The following is a 14,012-nucleotide window of genomic DNA, read 5'->3' as shown; positions in this document are numbered from 1 at the left end:
TGGCTCTTTAAAAAATAACCTGTCTGCTTGAAACCATCTCTTCCACAATAGAAATCCCCATTGGGTCACAGAAGACTCAGAGAAATCTTTTTGCAGGAAGCACCAAATAATTAAGACGTGCTGCTCATTTCAGATGCTCTCACCCCTCATGGACACAAGTGTGGCCATCAGAGGTACCCAGCACATGACGTGCTCATATGAAACACTGCATTTTTGGACCTAATGGCTGAGTTTGGGATAAGGGTGAGCCAGTCAACACGGCTGTGTTTGTTTATCTGCTCTGATCAACACTAGAAAAGGCACTGCAGGAAACACGCTGAACAAATACATTGGACAAATATTGTCTTCGATTCTACTCTCAAAGTGTTGGCACAAAACGTATTAAAGAAGCTGGCCAATAAAGATGGGCTCTGATAATTAGCTCTCATTATTTATTTCCTCGACATGTAATGATTAAAGCTGATTATAGAACGATAAATACATTTGGCACCAACCTTCTGGATTTCCAAAAACGAATTAAACTGTTCCATGTAAACAAAACTCAAAAGCTCATCCATGTGTTGGTGTGTGCCTGAGAGGAAACTGCCAGCCAAAATTCAAGGGAGTGTGTTACCATGTGAATGATGAGGAAAAAAATCGGAGGGGGTCACTCCAGTATTCAATAGGTACACAAAGAAAATGAACACGATACACCCGAGAGACAAATGTAGCGTTCAAACAAACCTCAAAGTTCAATGTTTACAAACTAAAACCCAAAACCATCGCACACTTCCTTACTTTTTGTTATCCCTAAGGCATTTCTCCATGCAGATGCTAGGTGTGCAAGTGGTGCTTACTTCACAAGGACACTGAACACTGAGCTGCAGTACAACCTGCACTGCATGTATGGCTCTCTTCATCTTTGAGGACTGGCTTTTTTGTAGAGACTCCAGCAAGCTACTTTATAAAGCACTTCTCTGTTAGCACTGAATATCTCAAATTCTCAGATCTTGCCTGTGCTAAATCAACACATCGTTTGCATTGCATTGACTTTAAAAATCCATCTCATTTAACTGGGGTGTGCACATCACGTAAATTCACTTCAATCAGCCTAAACCTTGCATATATCTATTAAGTTTAATCTGGGAAATTCTTATAAACAAAGACTTCGTTTAATTGATGTTACCAAATAAAGCTAAATCAATAAAATGTTAAAGCTGGTGTAAATGTGTAATTACAAGTTTGCACCAGTTTAACTACAATTGATTTGTCACTACTTGATGTTACAGTGATGCTCTCTTCAGGTGAGGGAAGTCACAGGATATCAGTAACCCATAATACCTCCTCACCGTGCACCTGGCTTCTCTTTTAATGTTATGAACTGCATTGCGTGTAAATTACAATTAACAGAATCAGACAAATAATTTTAAGTATAAACTGTGGAAACAGTGAACCTTTTTCCTTTTGTTCAGATAACAAAATACAACCAGCTGTTCCTGATCAGAAAAGCTGTCCCACGCTGCAACTTGCTATTTTTTGTTAATCATGCTGCAGCTAATTACCTGCTGTTCTTACCTGTAATGAGTGTAAGGAGTAAGGTTTGGTACCTCCAGCATCTGAGCATCAGGTTCGTTGTCCACCTCATGGAGACTCACCCACTCCTCTTCATCACCCAGTACACCCACCTATACATGGAAAAGGTCAATACAAACACAATATATGAATATATGTGTATACACATGTATATGTAGATAATTACATACACTCATCTTTTACATGTGTCTTGCCTAGGGGGTTACAAAAATACATCTGAACACACAACATCCAGTTAATATTTATTTTCAGATGAAAAAGCTCTAGTAAGAGCATGGCCACATGAGCCAATTTTCTCAGTTCTGTTGGGACTTCACTGGGATTCTCCGAGAGGATCTATTCCAGAAGAACACCATGGGAGAGCTATTACCCACTTCAATCTCACTGCAACAATATGAAAGTACCAAGGAGTAATATAACAAAATGAAGAATAGCCTTGATAATAACTCACACGAACTGATGCATACTAAGTAAGTCTCAATGGAGACAAATGTCACAGAAATGAAGACGGAGAAACATGAACAAAGTCAAAGTACAGAAGTGTTTTAACCCCAGCTGCTTGGCTACACTTAGACCAGGCTCCTCCATGCGCAGTGCTTTGTATTAATTAATCCCAGCACTCTGCTGAAAGTCAGCTCAACACAGTCCCTTGGCCACAGCACTGTTAGAAGGGACAAAAGGGTGATGGGAACTGAGAGCACCGCTTTCCATATAGATTGCAGGAGATGCAACAGAGTTGAACGAGGGTTTAAAGAAGGAAGCCAACGAGCCATGAGAGGAAGGCCAGTGAGACGTGAGACCCTGGGGGACGGCAGTACTGGTGTGCAGGGCTGTGTGCTGAACAGTGTGGAAAGGGAGATGGATGAGAGCTGGTGGATGGCTGAGTTTCACTTTGGAGTGTCACAAGAGCAGAGAGATGGGATCTTAGACAAGGCTTCCTGCTACAATTCCCTAGCACAATGTACTCTTACTCCAGTGCTTCAACCTTGCCATAAAGAAAGAGGGTCAGTGCTTCAGTCAAATGTTATCACTCTGTTCTTTCACTGCAGCTCTGGAAAGATCCCAATTCATCAAATATCTTTCAGGGTTGGATAAACATTCTGGTCTGCTGGCATTCCAGCTCCAACAACAGAAAATACCATTTGGTGAGAGCCATGAGCCTGGCCATACCTGAAATCAGATCCCTCACCCTACCTTGGCATCCACAATTCTGTATGGAGGGATATTGGAGAGACAAAAGCAGCTATTCCCTTCAGCATCTATTAATAGACTTGATGCCCATGAAGGTGACTAATCCCTTTTTTTTAACCTACTGACACTACCTACTTTCACACAATGCTCTGGCAACAAATTTCAGAAGCTCACAACCTACTTCGAAAAGAGTAACCTTTAATCTTTTTGAATTAGACCTCTTATGACTTCTGCATACTAGTTACAGCCATAGACATTATCAAGGCAACTGATAGGCAACACAGCCCAAACTATCTAGCAAATCCCAAGTATTTCAAACAGAAAATTAGGTTTCATTCACTTTCTTTTTTTTTTCCTTCAAGAGAAGCAGCCTGATTTATTTATAGATGTTTTAGTTCTTTGCTCACTCAGGAGTCAATGTGCTGCATAATTATGTTTGTGCATGAAGAAATGACACAAGGAAAATTAGGCCAAAGAAGTAAGTTCTGCACTGCATAGTGAGAGGAAGCCTCAGTGATCTTTCTAGCAGAGGACTGCTCCCATGAAGGAAGGTGCTTGCAAAGGTGTTGACTGCTCTTTGAGAACTGATGGGAATCAAATACACAGATACACACCAAAGATCTTATTTAAAAGACGTCAGTGCAAATTATGGACCTTTTAAAATTCCCAGACCCAACTGCGCTCCAGAGATGCTGGTAAAGTTCCTAGATAGAGAAGCTTAACGAAGCAGCTCAATGCAGGTCTGCCTGGGAACACTTAACAGCCCTAAAATGAATGCAGAGAACAAAGAGACCCTATAGATATAAATGACATAAATCCCCTTTATAAAAAACTACATGAGAAAGAAGGAGAGGATCGATTTCAGTCACAAAAACACAGAAAACACTTAATAAAAAGCTAGTGACTAATTCTGTAGAAAACACTTTGCAAAATGCTTATTTTCAAGAAATTCCTTGCTCTTAACAGCATCAATTCCAAGTGCTGCAGTAATTGTACAGCAACAATCCACTGTGTTTTGGAGGCTGCAAATAATCTCCAGGAGTGCATTAGAGTCTTCTTTTTATATTCTAAGAACAATAAAGCCTTGTAAAAATATTACTTGCATAGGAAAAAGGAGAAGAAAAAAAAAAAGACTGCAGGTTTCAATCGTTATGCAGCAGCAGGCAGGTCATTAATCCACATTAAGGACCACATGGCTCAGACCCATAGGCCCAAAGGGCTGTAAACAATCAGCACTGACTCGAGCTTGAGAGGTGTCCAAAACCTCTGCCTGTTCTGCAGACATGCATTCATCAGCTGACTGCAAAGAGGGAAATGTTAAGGATCTTTTACTGATTGAGAGCTGGTGAAAGCTCTTATGTGCCCAGGAGTAAGGGAAGCCCCTCAGAAGCCATCCCAGGACACAGCTTTCTAATTTTAAATGCATTCCCTGCTAGGAATAATGTAAGGAAATGGAAAGTGCCAACCAAGTTACTTCTAGTGGCTGCCCTCAGGCTCAGGAGCCAGCAGGTAACAGGTGGCTGCTACCCTGATGAGTAGCTGGGGGACCTGGGGCACAGACAGTCCTAGTACAGCTCTTTCAGGCTCATTCTCTGCTGAAAGGCTGCAATGGAGAAGTAGTAGAAGATATCAAGCACAGGCAGAGTTCTGTAATTCAGTAAAACTTTAAAACAAATAGATGAGGAACTTGCTTTAGTTAGAATAATACCTCGCAACATGCCAGGATCCTGTGCCAGCACCTCGGCAACTTCAAGGGTTTGATCTGCCGCTGCAGTCAGTAGCACATTTAAGAGTGTGCTGCCTTTGTGGGGATCTTTTCTAAAGCAGGAGGGCACTCAGCTTGAGGGTAGCATGGTAAGTAGCGTGGGGACTGCTGCATGACTTCTGATCATGTAGCCAAGCAATTTTAGGTGACTGTTACTCAGTACAAGTTTCACTTATTTAGCAATTATCTCAGAAATGAGTCTTGGAAGAGAATCTTCACTGATGGGCTCCTATATTTTTAACTTCTGCAAGGCATTTAGCAGGTTCCAAGTTTCAGGCTCTTGAAGGAAAATGAAATTATTTTTTTGCTGAAGAACTCTGATGTTAGATCAGAGGAAACATTTCTGTTTCAAAAATCTGAGTACAAAGGGATTCCCACAAGGCAAAGAAGAACTATGGGCAGTGGTTAGGATAAGAGAGTCCTACGGGGGGCCGCAGAGTCCCCTGTGAGCCAGACTGCATTAAATAAAGTTAATTTGCAGGCTTATTTTTCATTGTTGGTTTTTGGATAGCAGTATCCTCAAACTTCAGAAAAAGATTATGCTTGTGACAGATGCACATGTATTCATGTGTGCATTGTTTTAGGAGGCAGATGAGAACACCAACTGTTTTGCTGTTGCCATTGGCATAAAAACTCTTTAAGAAATGCACTTTGCATCTTAACAGCTCTCAGCACAATAGGGCCACGAGCCCCAGGAGATCAGCAGGAACTGCCACAATTAAAATACCTATGTCCACCGTATCGCTTCATGTGATTCCCCATAACTATCAGCCACGCGTACATCCCCATCTCTAGGCTGTTACCAAGGCATTATGTTCAATAAAAGATCACATTCATTTATTATTACAGAAGCGAGACGGTACAAAGCAATACTGGATATCATGTCAGAACCATTTACTTCTCTATGGACCAGTTTCTCCACTTCTAGAACTGATAATTTTACAAATTTTTATCAATTTATGTGAGTGCAGTTGCAGAATTTCCTTTTAAAAAAATTTCAACAACAAAATTAAACTTTGGAATGGAAAATCATTTGCTGCAATTTCTCTTTTAAGACAGTAATACTTCCAAAACTGTGAACAGTTATTAAGCACTAACAGCAGGACAGGGAAACACGACATTTCTGTACATTACAGAAGTACCCTGTGTTCTGCTATAGTTCAAGATATGTCAGAGTTTTCATTATAGAGGTCTATAACTCAGGCATTTGAAATCGCTTTGGGAGAAATTTGGCTCACAGGATGTCAGCCTGGGTGCCATTTTTTTCCTACAAAATCCTTAAATCGATTCACCCATTTTTGATTTAAAGATTGGCCAAGTCATAATATTGTCAGGGCTTCAGACACTTTATTTACCAGCTCTGAAGAGAAAATGACACCAAGAGAATCACCTCGTACAATGGATGAATCCTATCTGGGTGACTCACTTAACCTACAAGACCCAACAAATTCATGGTGAAAGCCTGTCCCAACTCACAGCTTTACAAGAGAACACAATGAGGATGCTTTCAAGGTTTTTGTGCTTTGAAACTCCCTTTTCCAATTCTGCTGTTGCTCGTGATAATATTATAAGGAAATATGTCTTAAAACAGCAGAAAGGCATTAAGATCTTCTGTGCGAGCCCACATACTCATGGCTCTCTGACCTGTGCAACACCTGAATGCCACTTGTGAAGGGGTGCTGAGAATCTTCTGCTGTCTGCACAATAATATTAATCACCAGAACACAACTTAGACACAACAGAGGTCAACCCAGCTTCCCTAATCAGTCCATGGAAAGCTCAATGGACTGTACTCACACCAAGGAACAGCCACGACACTGCCATTTATGTTCTTCTCCCAACAAAACCTCAAGAAAAATAAGAGCAAAATAAACAGAATCTGCTGCAGCACAGAGAGGGTGCAAACATGAAACCGTGTTAAGGGATTCATAGTCATTCGTCATTGCAAATTGCCAGAAAAATATGTCTGCAATATATATTCTGCATCTGAGGGTGTAGGATGATTGGTGGTAATAGGAAGGATTTACTGAAACTCTTTGGGGATGAACATGTAGTCTGAGTGTCAGTGCCACAAGACCATTACTTTTGGACCTTCTGAACAAGTGCCTGCAAAACCTTTATATCACATTCAACTCTCGTCTCTTTAGATTATACTGCATGTAGTGGAAAAGCAATTTTAGAAATACTTTTTAAATGGCATTGGTACTTTTTTTTTTTTGCAGCTTTTGGTTTGGAAATCCAGTTTGCTCCAGTCCTCTCAGTCTGGATGTGACGACAGAAGAGAAACTGCCGAAAAAAAGATTTAAGAAATCCTTTCAGAAGTACAGAAAGTGGCTTTACTAGAAACACAGAAATGGGATTTTCAACGCTTGATATTTCAGTATCTACCAGCACTAACATCTTAAAGACCTGAGTCTCCTCTCATGTTCGCTGACATAATTGAGAATTAGTTCCACAGTGGATCCCATCAATTTACATCCCAGCACAAAAAGCAGAAGCCAAGGCCAGATGTAAAAAATGTCACATAAACTGGAATTCCCAGCTGTGTTTTCATTCAAACTGTTCATGAAGTATCAGACTTCAAAAAACAGCACTTGGCCAAAATGGAACGCTTGGAAGATTTTCTAGACCTGCCCTCATCAATAAAGTTTTGTGCCACATAAAGGAAGAAGGAAGAAAAACATGCTGAGAGGAGGCTCTTTGTATGTGTGAGTGAAAAGCAGCTGAAGTTTGTGAGGACTCAGAAATCTAGAGAAAGGGTGTAACCCCAAGAGAGATGAAAGAGTAGATACAATATAAATGGGGTGTCCAATGCAAAACTACCACCCATCTGCACAGAGGGGAACATGGACTGATGTGCCGGATGGTTCTTCTTTATGGCATAACTGTTTTGTGAAAACTTGTTGCATCTTGGACAGGTAGGCATAAAACCCATGGAGCCCAAGGGGGCAGGACCAGGGTAGCTTAACTCTGAGCCAGGATGGAGACATTCCTGCCCTCAACTCTGGTTCCCACCACCACATTCTCATCTGCCCTACAGCAGGGCTCTTGTCATTGCACACAGCCTGTACAGAGACTTGATCTGTCTGAAACCCATTCGTTCTTGGCTGGGTCAAACCCTACAGCAGCTCCAGGTATGACAGTAGAGAGAAGCTGGGATCAAGAAAGCCTTGCCAGGAGTGATGGGGATGAAGAGAGGGAACAGGACAACCTGACCTCCTTGTTTAGCCTGGCTAAAGGTGCTGTGAGATTGCACTTCAAGGGGTAGAACAGTTTATTCAAAGTGCTGGCAGAAAGGGGCTGTGAACAAAGGATTATAGGCAGCTGTCATCCTGGAAACACGATTTACTGTATCAGTAAGGAATCATCAATTTCTTTGCATAACTGAAAAGATTTCCTGTTAATCACATAAGCAAGATTTTTTTTCCCAAGTATTAAATCCATTTGGAATAATGTTTCTTGCTGTGCCAAAGCTGAACAGTGTGGTGTGGTGGAAAGAAATGCTCAGACTCAGCATGACAGATTCTGCTGTAATTTTGGCTGTTGGAACAAATATTGGCAGATCGAAAATCTACCAGAACCATCAGTCCCTTGACTTTAGCAGCAGTGCATAAGGCCCTGACAGGTGTTTGTGAACACCCATCTCTCCCTCCCTGCCCTGCACACTAAGAACCCTCCAATAGCTGTTGGTAGCTCCTCAAGGATGTGGATGAACACTGTGGCAATAATCACTGCCATTTTAAAGCATTCAAGTTTGTCTAATTTCAGTGGCTTTTTGTAATTCTCAATTACAGAATTCCCACCAATATCAATGCGGTGCTCCAACACGTGATTCTCAAAGTGTGTCAAGCCACCGTATTATAAAACTTCAACATCTAACTCTGCAATATGCAATAATGTGTATGTAAGTTGTACAGAATGTACCAACTTGTTCACAAGAGTCTCGTTATCGAGTGAAGTGACTGTATCAACATGTCTAAGTGGTGATGGTGATTTAAGAAGTCCAACATTTGGTCTTAAAAACAGATTATATTATTTATAAAGATCTGGGGGTGGAAAGGAAGAAGCAAAGCTCATCTGTCAGGAAAACAAATGAGGAATGCGTAAGTCCTCCAAGGCATAATGGCAGCAGAAAGAGGGATATTGTTTAAGGCTGATAAAGATGAGAATTCAGCCTATCCAAATCTAGAAGCCTGGACAGAAAATCTCAGGATCACAGAATCAGAATTATCAAGGTTGGAAAAGACCTAGAAGATCATCCAGTCCAACCATCACCAATACTTCCCAGCCAAATCATATCCCTCAACACAACATCCAAATGTTCCCTTACAAGATGGCACAAATACACCCACTGTCATAAATAATGACATCTTAACCATTCACTGCAATTCTCCCTATACTTCTCTATTAGATAATTTCTGGTTAGCATCTGGTCTCAATGTGAACCTATCAGGACACAAACTCAGGTCTGAAAACCATTTCTAAAATAAATGGATCAAACTCTGGTGAATGAGTTGCCTATGATGATCCTTTTTTGACTCAGTGAGAGCTCTGTTATGGCCATACCTGCCCTTCCACTATCCACTTGCAGATGGAGGTCTTGCCATCATACCCCGGCCGGAACTGAAGTGTGGCAGAGCGAGGGCTGATGTTGGAGATCACCAGGTTGGATGGAGCACCTGGAAGTTCTGTAGGAAGAGAAACACAAGAGAGGTGGAAATGCTGCTGGTGTAAAGCACTGAAGCAGAGGCTGGCAGTGTCTCAGCGTAGAAAATACCTTTATAACAATGACTATAGAGGAAATAACATGGGTTTTGTTGTTGGGATTTTTTTTCTGGCAGAGTATTAAATACTAACTTACAATTTCTGCTGCTCTGAGCATGCAGTGCATTTCATGGATCAAAAATGAAGAGAGCCCCTGTACAGAACTGCAGCTACAAACTTTGGGGAGGCGGAGTAACAGACAAAGCATGGCGACTTCCCAAGGCACCCAGCTCTGCTGCACTGCTTTTTCCTCTGGAATTATAATTATTTTACATCTCTATATATATCTTTAATGTATTAACAACGAAAAAAGACTCCCAGGTTTTTGGGTAGTGGAAGGGTTTTATGCTGCTCATATCGATCTACAATAGATGGGCTTTATAAGCCATTTCTGATGGCTGCATAAAGCAAAATGATTTTATTTGTTAATTTCTGCTGTAAATAAACAGGGTGACCTTCTATGGGGAAAAATCTGTAGCTCCAATCAGATCGTTGCCTCACATCAGTCAAGCTTAGAGCGGCATTTACATTTTTAATACTGCCTGAATTATCAACAAAAACAAGCCCAGGAAAAGGGATTAAATATAGATTGTTGAGAATAAATTTCCAATAGTACCTGCATTCATAAGCAATGGAAATTAGTACAATAATCAGTAATCATTTGTAATGTTATACTATGTGCAAATGCAGCAGGCAAAAACGGGCAGATTTTTGGCATGTGTTTTTGAGTATGCATGAATACACAATATTTCTTGATTTTTACTTCACATTTGTGGGAGCTGTGATCGATAAACCAACTCTGACCAAACAGGATAATGCTGTTATCTGGGTAACAACAGGCAGCGTGGCATTGATCCAGCCTGCAACTTGTCACAATTACCTGTGATTAGGGGAAAGAAAGGCAAGAATGCTTCAAGACACACAGAAAAGTTCAAAAAACACCGGAAAAGGGGAAAAATGGATTACCATCACTGAAGTACATTAACTGCTCCACTTTGGAAAGTTCTACCTGTATAGCCTATAAATTAACAGAAACTGCTGGTTGGAGGCTTAAAACAGCTTTCTAGTTTGCTTTGTGTACAGGATGAAGGAGAGAGCTGAGTTTTAAAATCCAAATGCAAAATGCTAAATCAAATAATGCAGAGCAGCCCAGGTGGGAACTCAGACAATGCAGCAGAGGGGACTACTTTCCAAATCTTTCTCAGGCCACAGCTGACAAATCTTGCAAATAAGATCTCAGTTTCATTATGCAAATGTCCTCTCACAGGTGAAGTGAGTTATACTGCTTAAAACAGAACAACCTCTCTCATCTAACAGCATCTAAACTTTATTTTTCCCCAAAAGCACCATTTGTTATTGAATTCATCTTTGCTTCTTATGTTACTTTGTAAATATCAAGAGCTTCCTTACTTTATTGCTTTGTCTGTTCATTCTGCAATCTCTACAACTTTTTTTTTTTTCATTCTTTTTTAAACTTCTACCACAAAAGCCAAATTTCTGGTAATTTCAAATCACAAGCATGTTAACATTTTAATGCCTTCTAAGAATTAGCTTTAAATTATGCGGTGAAGACTTCTGATGCTGCATCAACAAACCCATATCGATTATAACTGAATCAAAGCCCCCTTGTCATGGCATGCACATAAATCAGCCCATTTTAACCCCTTCCATGAAGTTTCACCAACCTGGAGGCACCCCAGAAGAGATGGTGGAGGATGTGACCCACCCGGTCCCTTTTGCAGTCACAGCTGCCACCTCAATGGTGTACGTGGTGAGAGATGACAGCCCTGTGATCTTGTACTCCAGCGTTGTGTTGGTGAGCGTGCGGGTGAGCCGGGATTCGTTCCTGCCATACACCTCCCAGGAGAGCTGGTAGCCTGGAAAGCAATGACACAGCAGTCAGGGGCTGTGGTAGTGGTGGGGTCTGGCTTTTCTCCTAAAGCTGTTATGGAGTAATCCAGAGACTGACAAATGAATGTCTTTGTAAGGCATGCTTGGGTCACTGGTGCTATGGTTGGATGGTTATGGAATGGTACTATGGATGGTTGGACTAGATGATCTTAGAGGTCTCTTCCAACCTGGAATAGGCTCCCCAGGGAGGTGGTTGAGTCACCTTCCCTGGATGTGTTTAAAAGCCATTTGGATGTGGTGCTCAGTGACATGATTTAGCGGAGGGTTGTTAAGGTTGTATGGTCTGGTTAAGTTGTGGTTGGACTCGATCTTGATGACGGAAACCTTTTATCAACAGAAATAAAAAGAAGTAAAAAAAGAAAAGGTTAAAGTAAACATTGACTTAAATAACCAAGTATTTTGTAATACTGTTATTTCTCATAAGCACTGCCCATCAGATTACAGATGGGGGCGTGGAGTCACGATGGAGTCCCTCCGTTTTTCTATGAATGCACAGTGCCCGCTGTGCAATGATTAGGAAACCTGAGGATGATCTCACAGAAAGGCAGACTTTCATCCTGTGAACTCTGCACAGTGAATAGGAAGAAACATTGGAAAATAAAGCATTTTCTCACCATCTAGAACACCTCATTAAAAATCTATATACACTGAGTAGGGACACTTCTTTTCCAGGCTGAAGCCACCTTTGCTGCCGTGTATCTGGAAATACTTACAAATCTAACAATGATGATCATGAAGAAACGTGGTGGGAATCCTCCAGGAACCAGAAAAACCCCAACTCCCCACTGCTTGTTCCTCACACAAATCCTTTAGCAGGTTGAATCATTATCCTTTCTTTCAAAACCATAGCATAGCCAATCTATTGTCCAGGACTGCATTCACCTGACCCCCACATTATTCTTATATCATAACCAGGCTCTAAAGCTCATTTCTTTTTATTGCTTTTATAAGCATTTGCCTTCCAAGAATTTTTTAAACTTTCTACTGTCTGATTTGCTCAATTTTATCTCCAAATCTGCTTGTCCTCCTCCTGCCCAGTCCCACTTTATTCTCAGTTGAACCCACTTGAACCCTGCTTCACCAAGTCTCCAGAGAGCGTGTCTGAAAAGTTTGCTTGATTGCAGCTTTCTTTGTGATTTGACTCGGGGGGGAGGAAAAAAAAAGAGGAAAAAAAAAATACTCATAGCTCTTGAATGCCTGTGAAATGGAAGGGAATAAAAAGGGCTAACAGAAAGAAACCCCACTGAGAGAACCATGCATGAGGCAAGCTGGGTAAAGAAACTCCCCACTGGGTTCCTGTTCCCATCAGATAAGATGAGGAATTCAGACCAGTTGGGATCATTGGCTTTTTTTTTGTTGTTTTGTTTTGTTTTTCTTTTAAGTTTTTATTTTTTTAAACATAAGCTGATTAACACATTGAAGTAGCAAAATACCTTATGCTTTTGATCAACAAGGAAGCATCGTCTCATGAACTACAAGCATGGTAAGACGCTCATTTGTGAGAGAGTTTGAAAGGTGTGAGATGTGATCCTCCCTCGGGTGCTAGCTGCCATCACTGACAGAATTTCACATTAACATATTTGTATGAAAATGGACTCCAACTACTCACACCGTCATTAATTATGTCTCAGGTGAAAGGGCAGTGATTATCAGCAGAGAGGTGATACTTGAACCATTGGAGCTACTTTGCAACCACCTGTCTGACAACATGCTACCTGGGGGAAGGAGGAAAACTCCTGAAAGCTCACCTGGAGCAAGCTTTAAGCAAGTGTCTGAAACATCCCATCTGTTAGATGGGATTCAATTAAGTCAGTAATTTACCGGTATCTCACATACACTAGAATGACTCAATGCTCTTAGCATTTGCAGTGATCAGAATGGCAAGATTATAACGTGCAGGAAGATTTTGACAAATATGAAGGACTCTGTTGACTTTATGTGTTGCCTGTGTTGAACTCTGCACATGGGCTGGCAGGGGGAAACAAGGGGAACCACGCTAGAATAAAAAAGACTGCATTTTTCAAAGAAAGAAACAGAACAAGCAATGAGCAGGGGACTTCTCACGCTCTCCCCATCCATTTGTTGCTTACAAGCAGCAGGAAATTTCCTGCACCACACACAAGGCAGTTGTGAATGATTGAGACATCTTCCCTCCCATCTCGATGAACTTGATGCATATACATCAAATGTTGGTGATTATTCTTTGAACGTTTTGTTTTCTCCCCTGTGACTGCAGGGATGAGCCCCCAGCTTTCCTGCCCATTAGGCACATAGACTCTATGTATTTATTTACTGAAAAAAAAAATAAAAAAATGTTTGCTGGGAAATATTCTTCAGCTCACATGCAAATTGCAGAAAAGACAAAGAAGCAGCATTTACTGCGGATATTTCAGCCCTGATGTATAGATAAATTCTGGTTGTACAAAACCAGAAAATACATACATATATACCGAGCTGACACGAAGCCAGATGTAATCATGCATAACTAAAACAGATGAAACAGTGCTGAAGGAAAGAAGCAACATTGAGCATCTCCCCAAGTAGCACTTAAGCCACGATGACTGACAGATGGGTGGAACTTTGGGATGCATAGTTGGTAACAACGTGCTCTCTGTTCTCCCACCAGCAGTGCGTATAGGGAGCCCAGTGCTTCCCCTGGTGCCCACACATGGGGAGCAGCACAGTGCCATGGAGCTGCCCTGCAATGTGGCATCGCACCCATCAAAGCCATAAAATGCTTCCTAATGGAAACTAATGGCTGGAGGAGTTTCAGAAATAATTTTCCGTTGATCTGGAGTAAATCCTCTAT

At 41.2% G+C, this 14,012-nt stretch overlaps 1 protein-coding gene across 2 annotated transcripts in view; it reads right to left on the bottom strand.

The window, feature by feature from the left end:
- The window catches only part of SDK1 (sidekick cell adhesion molecule 1), a 358,865-nt gene that overhangs the window by 80,088 nt on the left and 264,765 nt on the right, over nucleotides 1-14,012 (bottom strand). For both annotated transcript variants that reach the window (XM_015876860.3, XM_015876861.3), the window contains exons 21-23: nucleotides 10,978-11,169; nucleotides 9,095-9,216; nucleotides 1,555-1,664 (exon numbers count right to left, since the gene is read on the bottom strand). In XM_015876860.3, coding sequence (XP_015732346.2) covers nucleotides 1,555-1,664; nucleotides 9,095-9,216; nucleotides 10,978-11,169 — 424 coding nt within the window. The remainder of the gene's footprint in view (nucleotides 1-1,554; nucleotides 1,665-9,094; nucleotides 9,217-10,977; nucleotides 11,170-14,012) is intronic.

Source organism: Coturnix japonica, chromosome 13 (genome assembly GCF_054131305.1).
Source record: "Coturnix japonica strain WE chromosome 13, WE-NBRP24, whole genome shotgun sequence".
In the NCBI taxonomy this organism is placed as follows: domain Eukaryota; kingdom Metazoa; phylum Chordata; class Aves; order Galliformes; family Phasianidae; genus Coturnix; species Coturnix japonica.
Note: the sequence above shows the minus strand (reverse complement) of the source record. Positions and strands in the feature narration are given on the sequence as shown.